The following is an 18,568-nucleotide window of genomic DNA, read 5'->3' as shown; positions in this document are numbered from 1 at the left end:
ACAATAACACAAAAACCGCATTCTCCTGGCCCGCGGCTTTAGATCATTTACTAAATGTGGGCCTTTGCCTCAAAAGTTTGCCGACCACTATGCAATGGTAACAGTAAGTCATGGAAAGCCAAGCTCACTTCACTAGTTAATACAGCCATGCCTTGACCGACAGCGGTTGTTGTGCCATATAAGAAGAAGAAGAAGTTCAATTTGCCATTAGTTATTTTATTCTGTTAACTAATGTAATAATAAGGCCGTTTATCTAATGATAATACTAACAATTTCCATAATTTTCTCTTTCAAATTTCAGAATGATCAGCACCACATTATCCAGTATAATGAAGGATGGTTTCGATGTGAAAGCGCTGAGAGCGTTCCGTGTGTTGCGTCCATTACGATTAGTTTCTGGAGTGCCTAGTAAGTTGCAAATTTTAAAATGATGTATTAAAAATCATAATTCTTTATTCATTTTCATTTTATGCAGTAGTACAATTTACAGGCGAAATTTGGGATTTACAGGCAAAATTTGTTCTAGCGAGTGCCGCTAACTAAGTCGGTAGTCAATTCACTTTAGGCAGTTCTGACTCCATTAAAAAAAAAAAACATCCGAAAAAAGTAGCAATCTCTGCTTCACATCAGGCTGTGCTGAATAGTTCTCTGAATAGTAAACTACTGTAAAATCGGATATGCATAGAAAAAAAGAAAGCTCCAAAGCTTCGCAGGTTTGCTCTATCGATTGCGTTTTATAACTGATCATTATTGATGATATTGCTGTCCTTTTCTTGCCTTTTTGCCTAGCTTTATCCTAGCTTGGCCTATATACCCTTTTAACTTTCCGAGCAAAAATCTATGATCATCGATAATGTATACATTTGACTCCAAACATCGTTTATACGATATAAAAATATAAGATTAGGAAGTTGGTGAATCTTTTTAAATGTGTAGTCAACAATTATCAGTAAGAACAAAAAATTACTTCGATTTCTTCTGGCAGCTTTTAACTGTAAAAATCAAAATCATCGTATCTGCGAATCGTCGTAACGCGAGGAGGTCGTTATTCGGGGGACGCCTTTACTAAAAACCTCGCAATATTTAGCGGAATGGATTTCCCACTGCGCAAAATCGAGCAGAATCATGCAGGGGAAAGGGCAAAATTTGCACAGGTTTTGCGCAGATTTTGGCCAGATTCTTACGCTAGACTTCAGTAAAATCTGCGCTGGAACGAGTATATTTTGGCGCCATCTGTTGGGGAAATGGGCATACTATTTCAGGCGGAGCAAATAACAGGAAAAAAATAAAAAATAAAGCATGCATTTCTTTCTCTTCCCCTCCCCTTCCTTCATCACTGCCTTGTCTCACTTGCGCTTAAACACGTGCCTTCTGTCATCAGCTGATTGAGTGTTGTGTTTACGTTTTTTTTTTTTTTTTTTTTAATAGAAACTCTACCCCGATTGACATCATTCGCCTCTTTTTATAACTCAATTAATTCTACACTAAAAGTCTAACATTCTTCTTTGAAAGCCATTAGTGGCTTGCAAATACCTTGTACTGGATAGTCTCGAATTACTTAAACCTATTTTCTGTTGAATTTATTAAAAAGGTGTATATTACAAATGTAGTTTTGGTTAGAGTTGTTTTGCAGGTGATGCGTTCCGCAGTATATACATAACATCCCGTTAAAATGAGACGAACGGTGATATCAACGCTACAGAAACTGCATAGCGGTGGGTTGGATTTTTGCAATAAAAGGTGTGGATGAGCTGGGTGTGTCCTATCCGAAGTCGTGACAGGATTCTCTGGTCTTTCCATGGTGGTATTGTGATCTTGATGTTTCTCAGGAAAGAGCGACCGCTGATAACCCAATAACCATTCCCGCTATTGGCGATGATGGTTTCATAGGCGGTCTGCTATTTCATTTCCCTCGATACCTGTGTAACCAGGAATCCAGCAGAATGTGACTTGGGGTGAATTCGGTATACTGCAGAGTTGTTGGATGCTCGGGTCGCGGGTGGTTCCTCATTCAAGTGCTTGAAGAACACTTGCACTGTCTTTAAAAATTACGTTGGGTTTGTCTCTATGTGGACCTTCATCAGCAGCAATAACCAGGCTATTGCTTCTGCGGTGAAGATTGAGGTATGGTCTGGCAGCCGGATGGCGCTATTGTCTATGCTGGAGTAGATTCCACAGCCCAGTGCTGCAAAATATCACTATCAATGTCATAAAAAAATCTGACTGAAACAAAATCCATACCAGCGTTACGTATTCAATTGTGATAATCAGAGGTGATACTCAGAACGATTGGTGTGACCTATCTTGCTTATGACATGTTTGCGACCATCGCTTGGTCAGTAACTGTGTCACGACTTTTTTATGCTGTGATCAATTTTGCAAAATGTCACTGACATAGTCAAGACAAATTCCAGCTGAAACAAAATCATCTCAGCGTCACGAGCTCTACTGTACCCCAGAGGCGAGCCTCAAACTGTTGGTGCGACCATCACATGCTTGGTGACATTGTGTGCAACCAACTCTTGGTCAGTCACTTGGTCGCGTCATTTTCAGTCGGTGATCATCGTGATGGTCACGGGAGATATGCGGTGCGTGCGAGTGGTTCCAAGAAACAAAATGAGCATGTTTTCTCGCTCTGTTTGACTCAAAGTGGATTAAAAATAACAGGTGGTGGATGAGGGCCTCTGGGGGGTCGCCATAGTTGAGGGACTGTACGTCATTTTAAAACCGTTAACCAACCCTACAGACAAAGAGCGGGTAATTTTTATGTAATGGTAATGGTGTGCGTAAAACCCTAGAGTTAAGCCGATGAAAGATTTCCTAGGCTTAAAAAAAGGGGAGGGAACGGGTACCTCGGTTCTCTCCCGCTTCCATACAAAAAATACGGTGCGCTCTCTCAATGCTCGCGCCCATGCGCGAGCATCCTTTCGTGTGCTTGTGTTAATTTCTTCCGTGTTGCGCTGTGTGCGTTTCTTTCGTTCAGCGATCGCTCACACTCGCTGCGTATTTTTTTGTTATCTAAAGCTAAACAAAAACACAAACACGCGTAGATCTTTTTTTCATCCCCTACAGGCAAAGAGCGGGATATTTTACATAAATTTTACGCACACCATGCGTAAAAACCTAGAGTTAAGCGGAGAAACGGTGTAAAATACAAGGATACGAGAGCGCGTTTTGGTTTCTACACATTTTTGACACTAACACAGTTACATATGTGTAAATGTGTGCGTTTACTTTCCGCCAGTGCGCTCAGTTTGATCTGCTTGCAGCGCTGTGCTGATATCAGTGTCTCGCTTGCACTGCGGCACCGAAAGTTCCTCTGTGTGCGCTCATTCTTGCTACCACACGAAATCGTCAGTACAGCTCAAGGATCGACAGCGAGCGGCCGCACGTGCGTCATCATTTAGTTTGACTAAAATAAAATTGATCGATGCAAACGTTGAAGTGGCCGAATATCTGCGTAGATCCTTTTGTACACGTTGATTACTGTAAAAAAGATACGAAAAGAAGCTGCGCGATGTACATAACATGCATTACGAATCATTCGCGGAGCTTCATTTCAATTCGCACAACACTTGAACACTTGAACACTTTACAAAATCATAACACCAATCGTCCAGGACTTAAGCTGACGCACGTGCGGCCGCTCGCTGCCGATCCTTGAGCTGTACTGACGATTTCGTGTGGTAGCAAGAATGAGCGCACACAGAGGAACTTTCGGTGCCGCAGTGCAAGCGAGACACTGATATCAGCACAGCGCTGCAAGCAGATCAAACTGAGCGCACTGGCGGAAAGTAAACGCACACATTTCCACATGTGTAACTGTGTTAGTGCCAAAACTGTGTCGAAACCAAAACGCGCTCTCGCCTCCGTGTATTTCACACCGATTCTCCGCTTAACTCTGGTTTTTACACACACCATGATAAAATATCCCGCTCCCCCCTGTGCAAAGCGACGGAAGAAATCATTCCCTTTCGCGCATTTTCTCAGGCCTTCTTTTTCCCTCCTACGGCAAATTTGTCAAGCAGCGTTTCGAGCTACCCGTCCCTGGCTCCGCTTCCTACCCCTCGCCTGAGCGCGCTGTCACAGGTTTGGATGTGTTGGTGCGTCAGACGGCCAATCGCTGTCAGCCGCCGTCCGTGCTTTTTCCCTCCATAGCGCTATCTCTTTCACGCGTGTGGTCAATGCTCGCGAGCTGTTGTGGCGCTTAAAAAAACCGTTAACAAACATTGCGGCGCTGCATTTGATTTTTCACAAATCAAACCAAAAAGCGCAATGAGTTCAATCGCTGCAATGTAAAAATAACTAACGAATCGCTAGCTAACGCTCGAGGGTTGGCTGTGCAACGCGCAGAACCCTATTTCGAAGTAGCGCACGCAACACAGGTGGCCATGGCCGTGCATAGGAAAGCTTAAACCTAATTGCATAAAGCATAACTTTATGTGACACTATGCTTTTCCTTTCGTATGTCGTAGATTACATAGATAGGCTGAGCCGTCTGCGCAAGGGTGTGAGTGTGCGTGTGTGTGCAACACTGTCGCCAAATGTGTATTCTTCCGGAATGTTATGATCCATCGGTCAAAGAAAGGAAGGTGTTCATGACGGTGTTTTTTTATTGTGGAGCTGCATCCTTCCCCCTGCGTGCAGTGTATGCATCGGGCAGGATACAGTGTGGCATTATGCAAGTTGCACGCTGGATAGGAGCGGGCCCGCGACACCGCCATCATTCCGCACATCTTAACAGCATGCCCGTCGTGGGTTGTAACCGCGTATGAACCGTCCGCCGTAGCAAGGGGTGACTAACCGGCTACGTGGTACTCAAGTCCTGAAAAGGCCGGCATGATCGCGTAGGCCATTACGCCAATAATAATAAGAAGAAGAAGAGGAATAACATAGCATAACAGCCCACACCCGGAGAAGAGATTGGCTTATCTTTGTTGCTGCCGTGTTACCGCTGTGACGCGACAAATGCACGGAATGCAATCGACCAAAACATTAACCTACCGAGCCGAACCCATTCTAAGGCGGTGCCGGTCGCTCGGCGTCATGATACCGGCTCTGAGCCAACAAGCCGCCGGATTCTGGACGGACAGGTGCAGCACCATACGCGCACCGTAATAAACAAATCCAGAATCCTCTTTTGTATGGATTCAATTCAAAATGTTGTTTCCACTTGCATCCGCTAGCTGAATTGGAAAGAAATGTGCTACATATCAGATGCACGTTTGCTTCGATCGTTTGTCTTTTTAATACCCCCAACAGCAGAACCGGTCGCAAAGATGGTGGTGCCAATTAAATGGTTGTATTGTCTCCTAGGTAGCGGTAATCGATCGGGCGGCGTGCAGTGCGTTTTCTAAGAATGCATGGAGTGTGTAGACGCAGCCGGTGACAATGTACGCATTAGAATCAAACAGTTTTGGAGTTCCCGCACGCACACACACACACACACGCGCGCACGCACGAACGCATACACGCATGCACGAATGCACGAATGCACGTACGCGCGCACGCGAGCACGCACCCACGAAAGCGCGCAGGCGAGCACACACCCCCCATCAACCCCCCCCCCCTCCCGCATGATCGATTACGGCTACCTTATCGGAAGAAAGGCTGGTTCCTCATTCAAAGCACCGGGAGGGGAGGGGGATCCCGGCATGATAGAGTGGACGATCACTTTCCCCGCGCTGTGTGTGTGTCCGTGTGTGTGTGTCGTGGCCAGAAAACTCGAGACAAATTCCGGCACATTGAAAAAAAAAATTTATTGCCACTATACACCGTGCTACATGATGCTTAGAAGGTCGTTGAAGCATCAAACATGTTCAAATTAAAAAAATATTAGATTAGTGTTAGACGTTCTCCTACGCTTGTTTTAAATAGGCTTCTTCACCTTCAATTGGCAGGGGCATCGAATGGTCTCATCAGCAGCGGCACGAAATAAAATAAACCATCAATACACCGATAACACTTTAAATCCCAAAATGAACCAGCTTCTCCCGTATCGTCAAGGTCACACACAATAAATAAATGCTAACACTCACCAATAACAATACACAACCGCAATGTACATATATACCAACGCATACACCCAATCAGCTGGCGGCGAAAGGCACGGGCTGAAGCGCAAGTAAGGCAAGGCAGGGAGGGGAAAGGGAGTGAGAGGAAGAGGAGGAAGGAATGGGCCCCAATATTTTTTTAATTTTTCGGCCGTTTTTTTTGCCCCGCCGTCTGAAATAGTTCATCCATTCCTTCAGCAGATGGCGCTCGTTCCGCACCTAAAAACTGCAAGAAATACGCCGGCTATCGTAGTTTCGGCTGAAGTCCAGCGCTGTTTTTTGCGTATTTTTTGACACAAAACGACGCAAAAAACTACGCAGAAAACTGCTCGAATCTGCGCAGCGGGTACTTGGGTTGCTGCCGTCGTGAACAAACAATGCTTCAGTTGCGGAAAGCCGTTTACACCGAATCATCGTCGACAGTGCGCAACGAAGAACGCCAAATGCTACGTGTGTGGTGGCAGCGATTTGCGAGGGCACGCGAGGGCTCGCACGCCATACAAGTTCACCGCCCCAGAGCCCTCGCATTACCCGTCAAACATTGCGAGGGTTGCGAATGATATTTATTTATTTATTTATTTATTTATTTATTTATTTATTTATTTATTTATTTATTACGATACAAATATCTGCCTCAGAGGGCTAAATATAGGGAAACTTACTGACTAAAACTTAAAATTAATGATAACAAACAAATACTTAAATCTAACTAGACAAACATATACTAGACAACAAGCAATTTGTAACACAGCCAACACAAGTATAATGAAAGAATTAGGATGGGGAAACAAAAAGGGAGTCAAAGAACTGAAGGAAGAGGGGGCGAAGGGATTGAGGAGGAATATGAAAATCAAACACACCAGAGGCACTGTTGAAGCGATGGAGGGATCGAAAAAACGGATCATTGGTGCCATACAGCGTTCTTCTCGACGGGATTTGAAGGAAATCGCGGAGTCGAAGAAAGCGAGCAGGCGCTTACAGCGGTATTCTGTTTAGAAGTGAAGGACAATCAATCTCGTTCCGAAGCAAACCACTGATAAGCAAAGCTTGAGAAGCAGAACGACGATCGGGCAGTGTCATCAATCCAAGCATACGGCATCGGACTTCATAAGGGGGAAGAGAAGCAGCAGATATCATCTGCTCGAAATCTTATGGTAGTTCAAATAATCTTTGATTTTTATTCATGGTTTTTTTTTTGCGGTAGTATTTGTCGAAAAGGTCACTATTTCAATTTTTGTGGATTTTTTAAAATAAAATGACAAAATTCAGGAGTTTAGTATGCTACAATTTGCATTGGTATACCTTTTCTTGGGGTGCTATAATTATAACTGCTAAAACTAGGGGTGAAAAAACTACCAAGGCTCGCAAGCTCAAGTCGAGAATAACACAACAAGCGATAAACACTGTTAACTGGAGCGACACGAGTGTGTAGGTGGCAATGCAAAGAAGCTTAATTCTAAAGATCACCGGCCAGAGCATGGATTACGTTCGACGAAATCCGTTTCGGCGCTCAGTACAAAATGAATTATGTTCATTTAAACATACATTTACACACTCCAGATTCAAGTGTTCAAATACAAAATACAGCATGTCTTTGCTTACCCATATGTGTCACTTCTCCGTTTATATCAAGCACTTGAAATCTTGCCGGAGCTTCTATGAACCCTGTCACCGGCAACCAAAAAAACATCATATTCCAGGCAACCGGGCTACACGGGTAATCAGCGACTATGAAGGTTTATATGTTTTAATGCGATATATATATATATATGTATGTATGGTATATATATATATATATATATATATATATATATATATATATATATATATATATATATATATATATATATATATATATATATATATATATATATAAACATCATAAATGATATCATTAAAATTCCTGAAATCTGCATTATGATACTTTGGAATCGCGAAAGATTACCAATACGACACAAATCCGCAGCCCAAAACCTCGGGGATTTCATCCCATACAATCGGGAACGAACGTAACCGTCAAAAGAGTTCATTTTATTCAAAAACTGTCCAGATTAAAAAAAAACCGGTAAAATGAACATCGTTTAAAGGGTCGTGAGTGCCTTTTGCACTGAGCGCCGAAGCGGATTTCGTCGAACGTAATCCATGCTCTGGCCGCACGTTATTTTGTACAGAATAAGCGCAACAAGGAAGGAAGATAAAAACAGAAATGCAGGAATTTGGAAACATAAATTACAATACGACAAATGGACGTGAACTTTAAACTAGATACAGGTGCGGACGTAAACTGTATACCCGTTGATATAGTGAAGAAATTTGGATTTCCGTAAAGCAAATTATTCGATAAATACTGTGGATTATAGTTCAAACAGAATAAAAGTTTTTGACCGCGCCCGCCATACTTAGGACTGACTATCCTGCTATGGGGGGGAATCAATTAGTCACTGAAAGCCAAGCCCACCCACTTGTGGCAGGCCTTGACCGACATCGGTTGTTGAGCCAAAGAAGAAGAAGAACCTTAGATTGTGTAGATCCAGTTAAAAATAGTGTTCATGACGCTAGATTCATTGTTGTTGAGCCTTAATTTGAACCTTTATTAGGTTTCAAATCATATGTCGATTTTGGTTTGATAAGTCATGTGCACAGGGTTGTGAGATCTATCCCCGCTAACAAACAGAATTTCTTAGAGCAATATCAGGATGTGTTTGACGGCTTAGGAAAGATTCTTGTTAAGTGCTCGATAATTCTCAAAGAAAATTCTATACCGACCTTATTATATAAAAAATGGATTCCCTTCATTAGAAAATTAGAACTTAATACGATGCAAGAACGAGGAATAAAATCAAATGTTGACTATTCAACCGACTGGATTAGTAATATGCAGGTAGTAGATAAATCAAATGGCTCGCTGCGAATTTGCATTGATCCAACAGCTCTGAACAAATGTATTAAACGAGAACATTTTCTCATTCCTATTCAACAAGACAACAGAAGTGGTTACTGGCAAATGGAGCTAGACGCGAAAATTCTGACTTGACAACATTCAAGACACCTTTTGGGCAATTCCGATGGAATCGAGTTCCGTTTGGGCTAAAGCGCACCTGAAATGTTTCAGCGGAAAATTTTTTTTCGTTGATATCCCTGGTGCGGAAATTTATTTTGACGAAATGGCTATTGGTGGAACAAACGAGACTGAACATGATGAAATATTGTTTCCAATCATGCAGCGAGCTCGTGAAAATAATATCAAGTTCAATCAAAACAAAAAAAATCAAAATTTATACCCAACTTTATTTATTTATTTAGTAATTTATTTACGTTATCGGGCAATAGGCCTAAATAACAGATACAAATTCTTAATTAGTAAACAACTCAAACATAAATAACACTAGCCCTTTACAACTGACGAAGGTGAGAAACAAGGATATGAAAATCTGCAGATGATTCAAGTCTATTGTAGCTGACACACATTTTAATTAAAGGGTCGTTAGCGCCAAATGAAGAAGATCGAAATGGCCAAATAACTGACACCTGACATGGTACGGGGGGCGTGGCATTTGGTTTGACCAAGGAAGACGATAAAACATAGCGCGTGTCACCTTTTTCTGAACTTTTTCTATCATGTCTATATAGGTCACTTGGTTTGGAACACCAAACAACGCAAGCAAATTGTAGTATAGGACGGACTAGGGCACAGTATAACGATTTAAGACAGAAAGGATCTTTAAAGTCGGAAGAAGCACGTAGAATAAAATCTAACATATTTAATGCTTTTGAGACGATTGTATGGAAATGGCACGATAATATAAGTTTACTGTCTAACATTATTCCTAAATCACGAGCTACAGATGACCGCGGCACACTGTCTTGACCTATTTTGTAATTAAAAGTTATTGGAATCATTTTCTTAGAGAAAGTAATGCAGTTACATTTTTGTACATTCACAAACATTTCGTTATCATGGCACCACGTCAAAAAACGGTTTATGGAATCTTGAAGTATTTCGTAGCGATTTGAATTTTCAACAGCAAGGAACATCTTAAGATCGTCTGCATATAGTAAAACATTGACGTTGGGAACAGCAAACACAATATCGTTAATAAATATAATAAATAATAATGGCCCTAAAATGCTTCCTTGTGGAACACCAGAAAAGTTACAGAAAGGGTCAGAAAAAGTTTTTCCAATTTTTACATTAATGCAACGGTTCATTAGGTAGCTTTCTAACCATGCTAAAAAAATTGAGTGTACACCATATTTTAATAATTTAGCAAGCAATAAGTAGTGGTAGTGGTTGCAGCGCAGAAGTCGGTATAAATGACATCAACCTGGAGGCCCTTGTCAATATTGGAGTAGCAAAATTGAAGCAAATGAAGCAGGTTAGTTTCAATCGAACGTTTAGGCATGAAGCCGTGTTGCATAACAGATATAACAGGCAGGAAAGCGTAGAACATGTGGCGGAACATAACTTTTTCAAACAGCTTACCACAAGCACATAACATAGAGATTCCGCGATAATTACATATATCAGATTTGTCTCCTTTTTTACAGACAGGAAACATGTAAGAAGATTCCCATATTTGCGGGAAGCATTTCGACTGTAAGGGTTTGTTGAAAAGTTGAGTCAGAATAGGCAAAAGAGCAGCCTTACAGTGAATAAAAATTGCACTAGGAATGTTGTCTGGCCCAGAGGCATACGAAAGCTTCAGTTGCGATATGGCAGCATCGACTTCATCTTCACTGACAATAGATGTGGATAAGTCAACTGCGTCGTTGATTGCGGAAAGTGCTGAAGATAGGTTGAGAGGTTTCGAAGAATTGCAGGTGTACACGGAAGCGAAATGTTCTGCAAAACCTTTGCAGAGGTCATCTTCACCCGAAATGATGTTTTCCTTGAAGTTCATTACAGCTTGAAGACGGTCGCAGGATTTCTTATTTCGTATGAATTTCCAGAATGCTAGTGGATCCTTTTTGAATCTGAATTCGATCTTTCTAACGTAGTCAGCATACGCAAAACTGTTGAACTGTTTGTAAATCCGAGCAAAGTTTGCTTGGTTGGTGCTGTTTCGAAGACTGCGCAGTTTTTGTTGGGCATTAGATCTCCGGCGTTTGGCGACGCGTAGTGCATTATTAGCCCACGGTGGTTTCGATGGAGGATTAAAGCAGGGAACAAACTGTTCGAATAATCCATTTAGATGATTTGTGAAGCTTAATACGCTATCGTTGATATCGTGGTTAGACTTTAATAATTCCCAATTGGTTTGAGTTAGCGCTATTGTTAATTCATCAAATTTCGTACGTCTAAAGTTCAAATCTCTCCGTTCTGGGGACTCAGAAGACGACAAATTCTGTTGCGGAACCATGAAGCTGGTAAGTAGAGCAGGGTGATGTGGATCAGGTTCAACTATGGATTCTAAACTCAGTTCTAATGGGCTCAATCGTTCAACGGTCTGATCATCCGCAAAAATTAAATCCAGTATAGTATTGTTACATAGTATTGTGGTGATTGAATTAACTTGCTGAAGGCCGGCCAAATTGATTTCATCGAGGAGAATTTGGCAGGTAGGATGTATTCGGGAGTTGCTGAAGTCAAGCGAAGGAAAATCGTTCCGAGTAATCCATTTAAGATAGGGTTGATTAAAATCTCCGAGAATAATCAAATGATCGTCTTTATATTTTTCCCTAGTTTCATGTAGCGTAGTACAGAAAGTATTTATAACATCGGGGTTGGCAGCTTGGTCAGGAGGGAGGTAGAATGAGCCGATGACTAGGGAAACATCCAAAACTTTTACACGCACCCAAAGACACTCAATTGATGATGTATTAGTAGTGCACAGCAAAGCCGCATATTTGATATTCGTAGCAATGAGAACTCCTCCACCAATACATTTATCACTATTTATGGCAGAGCGATCCAATCGGAAGGTATTGTAGCGGTGGCTGTCAAACAATAGTGAAGATTGGTAACTATCGGTGAGCCAGGTTTCGGTGAGAACGATCACATCCCACTCGGAAATAGCTGTACTGGTAAAGCATTCGGTATTTTTTAGCGTAAACCTCTAGCATTTTGATAGAAGATATAGAAAGGATCCTTTAGTGAAACATCGTGTCGGCGCGGACACGTTATTGTTTGTCCCAAAGGACCATAAATCTTTGCAAATTAACACATAAAGATGCAATCTGGATATGCGAGAAAATTCATGATCAGGAGTTCACGGATGTTTTAAACATTATGTCTAACGTACCGACGCTTGTGCTCTTCAATCTAGACAAACCAAATGTAATCCAGACAGATAGCTCCAAAGACGGGAATCCAATTGAGTTGCGTATTAATGCAAGATCTTGGACCAGTAGTTTATGCGTCAAGAACTTTAACAAAAAGCGAGCAGCGCTGGGCTCAAATAGAGAAGGAATTGTTAGCTGTTGTGTTTGATTGTCAAAAATCCATTATTTTATCAACGGAAGGGATTTCACATTCCGAAGTGATCACTAGAAACACTAATCAAGAGAAATAACGACGATGTAACTCCGCGTCTTAGGCGTATGTTCCTTATTCTTTTAAAATATGCAGGACTGTCTTTGGTTTACACTCCGGGAAACAAAATGCTAGGCTAATTGCTTGTCGAGAGCGCCACTGTCAGAAACAGGACATGATCTGGGAAAATTGCAGTATCCTGTTCATTCGATTGATAAAAAAGAGTGCTTGTCGAAAGACAACTATGAGTTGTACGTAAAAAAATGAATGAAGATGAACGCTATATGCGTATCGTAAAATATATGGAAACAAACTGGCCTCCGTATCATACATTAGATGACCTATGTCAAATGATGTATAAATATCGGGATACACTTCATGTAGAGAATGGTCTGCTATTTAAAGATCATCACTTGGTAATTCCTATTGGCTTGCAAAAATCCATCCAAATGGTTACACGCTTCTCACATGGGCGTGGAAAAAAACCTTAGCAAGAGCCAGGACTCGAAAAGGAGCGTCCGTACTTCAGCTAGCGACCGCTAGAGGTCTCGGGCTGGACGATAAGCGTTCGGACTGAACGAAAGGGATCGACCGAGCGTTTGACGGATAGCCGGTGACCGCATGGACTGCGAAATACGGCTTTCTTTTTCCGGACCCGCGTGGAAGCGGACGAATTTTTAGTTTACTCTCTCGGTTACTAAAATGTTGTGCTGTTAAAGTCATAATAAAATAATCTCGAATTACTTAAAAAAGCCGTTTTTGTGAATTATTTATCTGCAGGCCGGGCGTTGTGCTAAGACGCAACAGTGTAATGCAGGTATGTCAAACTGGCTACCCGCAATCCGCATACGGCCCGCGTCGATTCTGAATGCGGCCCGCGAGAATATTTTGAGAATTGCTAAAAACACTGCAAACCAATAAACTGTTATTACTATTTGTCAAAGTGTATTAAATTTTCCACAGAAGAACAATCCTTTTGTTGGTATATTTTTCGAATCTAACATGAATGTACCCATAACATCTCATAAACTTATTCTACACAAACAAACGTCGAATGCTAACTCAGTCGTATTATGTTTCGATTAAAATTCAGAATTTTAGCATAATTTTGTGCACACTCGATTGCACATTCTGTATGGAATAATAGATTTGAGTCAACTGTTTACAAACGAAATGTTGAATGAAAATAACTTGTTACATATACTAGGAAACTTCGCAACAACTAATGATTGATTGCCGGAATCGCATCCAGGGAACAAAAGCATTTCCGATCACACCTATTCCGACTTCGAATCCCGCCAAATCAAACCAACAGTTCCGTTCGGTGCCGTCCGAAGCATATAGAGCCGTTTAGAGCCATTTGGAACCGTTGGAGTCATCGGTTATCACACCGAATTTGACAATCTCCATGCCCCCGACTGCCGAGTAAAGGATTCATTCGGCTCCGAATTTTTTACCGAACGGTTTTGCACGGCTCCGACCTTAGAATGTTACATCATTGATGTTCGATTGGAGCCACTTCTGTTTTTTTTTCATAATCATGCCACCATAAATGGTAATAAAAATGATTGTAGCCAAGTTGGAGTTATTTGTACCTCTCATTCTGCAATGCGAATTAATGTACTTTCCAACCACTCCAAAAATCAAAACCAAAATCATATGATTACGCTTAAGTCTAAACGATTTAGATTAAGGATAAAAATAATCGAAATGCCGAAGCCTTGCAATACAAAGTTTATTAATAGTTTTATGTTCTTTCCGTATAAAGCACGGGAAATAAAATAACGGGTTACGCCGTGCACTTTAGTTTAACACTATATTCATACAATTACAATATTCATACGATTTACATGTAACTCTTGGTTCATATATAAAACACCTCCCCAACCGCACGCATGTACCTAACCGCTTGATCATCCGACTTGAAGTGACACTCTCGTTTTCTCGGGTCGTCGTCCCGGCTTCGTGTCCTGCGACACGATCGCGATGGCCGCGCCTGTATAGCTGATGGCTACCAACGTCAACGGTTGTCGCTTATAGCGAACAACCCAGAGTGGCAATGTCGCGCGATGCTGGTTCTGTCCACAACATCTCCCCCTGTTAAGATAGCTGGTACTGATTCAACCAACGTGGAGGTCTTTTATTTCTAGAAGATCGACGTGGTGCTTGTACCAGCTGCGTTCCCTCATTATCATCTTCCAATTGCTCGGCAGAACTGTTATCAGCTAACAGGACAGGAGATTCTTCTTCAGGTGTCGGTGAACATGATGTGTACACTGAAGACGAATCATACAACGATGATGACGATGACGGTGAGGACGTGGACGATGCTGACTCAGACGTAGATAATAATGTAGACGATGGTGACGATGACGGTGAAGACGCGAACGATGCTGGCTTAGAATTGGGTGACGACACAGACGATAGCAATGGCGTACACTGATTTACGTCGCTGGATATCGGTGATGTTCTTGGCTGTACATTCCACGTTCCCAAGAGTACATCCAACGCCATGGGTTGTGAAGGACGATTTGATTAATGGAAGCTTACAGAACGCCTGCGCATTTGGTTTATATGCCTACGAAGTATACGCTGGAAACTAGTTTTAACCTCGTACATAACGCTACCGCATCTCTTTGTTACAATTGCAGGCTCCCATTTCCAATTGTTTCTATAAAACGTTTTGACGTATACCAGTTCTCCACAATGCAAAACCCTCATATTATCCGGTACTCTAGGCTCATTGGAAATAGCAGTGGGCCGCAACAAGTCAAAACATGTGCGCATTTGACGCCCTAACATGACCTCGGCTGGTGATTTGTTTTCATCAATGGCTGGGTTTGGAGTGGATCGATATGTTTGCAAAAATAAATCTATTGCCTCAGGAAGCGAAGTATCATCTGAACAAATCTTTTTCATTGCTCTCTTGAACGTATCTACGAACCTCTCAGCTTGGCCGTTAGATTGCGGATGAAAAGGTGCCGTTCTTAAATGTTGTATGCCATTACTTGTGCAAAAATCTGCAAAAATTCCGCTTGTAAATTGCGTCCCATTATCACTCACCAGTGTAACTGGAATGCCAAAACGTGCAAATATTCCTCTTAAAATTGCTATGGTCGCTGAAGCAGTAGTACTTGATATTTTAATAACCTCTGGCCATTTGGAGTAAGCATCTACGATTATAAGGAAATAATCTCCCTCTACTGGGCCTGCATAATCGATATGAACTCTCTGCCATGGAGATGACGATTTAGGCCAAGGAACATGAGGTGAATGTGCTGGTGTTTTCGCTGCAGTTTGACATTTCTCGCAAGAAGCTACGCATTCGCTTATATCACTATCTATTGAAGGCCAGTATACGTAGCTACGAGCTAACGATTTCATTCTTTGAATGCCAGGGTGTCCACGGTGAAATTGCCTAAGGCATCTTTGCTGCAGGATATTTGGAATTACGACTCTCTCTCCGAATAAAATACAATTTTCTACTGCTGATAGGGCTTCTCTTCTCGCATAAAATCGTGATAATTCTCCTGCATAAGTAGTATTTTGGGGCCAGCCCTTTTGTATAAAATGAAATATTTTGCATAAAATGGGATCTTTTAGTGTCTGTTTGACGATCTCCATGAAGCTAATTGGTAAGGATGAAATATTACTGATGACGACTGACTTTACATCCCTCTCCAATTCCAAATTAGCTATAATATAATCTTCATCTGGCTTGTTGTGCTTGCTTATTAGTCGTGATAATATGTCGGCATTGCCAAAATTTTCCGTGGAAATATATTCGATTTGAAAATCGTACATTAGAAGGGTTAGGGCAAAACGCTGGAATCTGTTAGCAGTGTAAACAGGTATTCCTTTCTTGTTACCAAATATTCTCAAAAGAGGCCTGTGGTCTGTTTGAAGGCGAAAATGTCGACCAAATATCATTTTGTGGAATTTGGTTACCGCAAAAATGATTGATAACCCTTCCCGATCGATCTGACTATATCCTTGCTCGGCTTTTGTAAGCGATCTTGATGCATGTTGCACAACTTTCATAGTACCGTCGGGCATCCTGTGACTTAAGGTTGCTCCTAGACCAACAGAAAACGCATCAGCTGATACTATTATCTCGAATCGTGGATCGTAGTGGGTTAACGCTAGGTTTGACGATAATATAGTTTTGAACTTTTCGAAGAGCTTCTGGCACTCTGCTGACCAATCAAATTGTTTCCCTTCCTTCAACAATGCATCTAGTGGGTATCGTAGATTACGCAGATTTGGGATGAAACGACCATAGTAATTAATCGCCCCAAGAAATGATCGTACTTCGCTGACGTCTGACGGTGCTGGCAGATTAATGATCGCTTCTACTTTGGATGGATCGGGACTGATGCCGTGTCTATCTATTATGTGCCCTAGATATCTTATTTGTGACTTATTGAACGAGCATTTATCGACACGGATTGTAAAACCGTACTCCTGAATACGACCTAGGGTTTGAAGCAGAGTTTCATCGTGCTCTTCTTGATTCCTACCTCCGACAATGATGTCGTCCATATAGCTGGAGACGCCACGTAGACCAACAAGCATCTTGTCCATCAGTTGTTGGAATGCAGCGGGGGCTACCTTGATACCCGGTGGCAGTCTGTTGTAGGAATACAACCCTTTGTGTGTGTTGATCGTCAAGAGACTCCGGCTCTGCTCTGCGATTTCGACCTGAAGGAAAGCATCCGTTAAATCAATTTGCGTAAAATGAGTACAATTACCTAGTTTGGCGAATATATCTGCTGGTAACGGAAGCGGATACTCCTGGGGATGCAATGCTCCATTAAGCCCGATCGAGTAATCTCCACAGATCCTGATTTGGCCGTTTGCTTTCCGTACCACAACAATCGGCGCAGCCCAATCAGAATAGTCTACCGGTGTGATTACTCCCAATTGCTGCAACCTGTCGAGCTCTTTATCAACTGCGTCCAGCATTGCGTACGCAACTGGACGCTTAGGGCAGAAAACTGGACGGCAATGCTCCTTCAGTTGCAGATTAACGTTTCCTTTTGTACATAGACCCATACCAGCTCCAAAAAGGCGGGGAAATCGTTGTTCCAAATCCTTAACACTCGATGTATGAATGACGTTGCATATCTGGTCAATAGGCACTGACCACAAAGAAAATGCCTCGACTAAATCCGTGCCCAGTAGTCTCAAATCCGCTTGAGACACATATATCGTTTCTCGACGCTGCTTCTCTCCGATGATGATGTTTGCATTAAACTCTCCGATTATTGGTAGCTCTCCTCCTGATGCTGTCTTAGCGTCAACTGATGACGGTGATAGTGGTGGTGCTCCAATGTGCTTCCATACGTTTTTACCGATGACTGTGATGTCGGAAGCGGTGTCTAGCTGTAGTCTTAGACTTTTGCCATTGATGTTGAGTGGCACATATTTCCTCCTCTGCTGGACGCTGTGCACGTTGACAGTAACAGTTCTAGTACTCGTTTGATGTTGATCGAAAGGGTTATTAAAATTGTTGCGTGTTAAACTGGCCTTCGTGTTACAAAACCCTTCCTTGTGCCCTATTTTACCACACGCAGTGCATTTATAAGTACGATATGTGCAGTTACGAGACCAATGTAATGCTCCGCACAGCCAACACGGATGGCGGGGGTCTCTTGAAGATGACAGTTTACTAGAGGGATAGGAACGATGGTACTGAAACCGTCTTTGTTGTACTGCGTATACTTGTTCTGACGTGTCACGCTCAATCATAGCGCTGTCGCGTCTCAGATTGATGATGCGCTGACATTCTGCCGTAACTTGTTCTAATGTAGTTTCAGGACGTTCCTCAATTCGGGATAGCAATCTTTGCCTGATTTCCACTTCGCAATCATCCTTCAATCCGCAGACAAATACGAGGCATTTGAGCTGTTCCTCAGAAAGCTTCCCGAGCTCAAAGTTAATAACCCCTCGGTTAATGCGACAAGCATACGCTAAATAGTCCTCAGATTTCCCTTTGCACGTATTTAGACATTTGAAGCGTCTATGTAACAGGGACTCCTTG

The 18,568-nt window shown here is 42.1% G+C and overlaps 2 protein-coding genes across 10 annotated transcripts in view; one reads left to right on the top strand and one right to left on the bottom strand.

The window, feature by feature from the left end:
- The window catches only part of LOC120900634 (muscle calcium channel subunit alpha-1-like), a 101,670-nt gene that overhangs the window by 22,255 nt on the left and 60,847 nt on the right, over positions 1-18,568 (top strand). For all 9 annotated transcript variants that reach the window (XM_040307905.1, XM_040307914.1, XM_040307911.1 and 6 more), the window contains one exon: positions 302-408. In XM_040307905.1, coding sequence (XP_040163839.1) covers positions 302-408 — 107 coding nt within the window. The remainder of the gene's footprint in view (positions 1-301; positions 409-18,568) is intronic.
- LOC120900638 (uncharacterized protein K02A2.6-like) lies at positions 14,388-16,579 on the bottom strand. Its single transcript, XM_040307918.1, has one exon. It carries the CDS (start codon positions 16,564-16,566, stop codon positions 15,061-15,063), a length of 1,506 nt encoding a protein of 501 aa, XP_040163852.1. The 5' UTR covers positions 16,567-16,579; the 3' UTR covers positions 14,388-15,060.

This window comes from Anopheles arabiensis, chromosome 3 (assembly GCF_016920715.1).
Source record: "Anopheles arabiensis isolate DONGOLA chromosome 3, AaraD3, whole genome shotgun sequence".
Taxonomy (NCBI): domain Eukaryota; kingdom Metazoa; phylum Arthropoda; class Insecta; order Diptera; family Culicidae; genus Anopheles; species Anopheles arabiensis.
The sequence above is the reverse complement of the archived record's forward strand: the minus strand, read 5'-3'. Positions and strand labels throughout refer to the sequence as shown.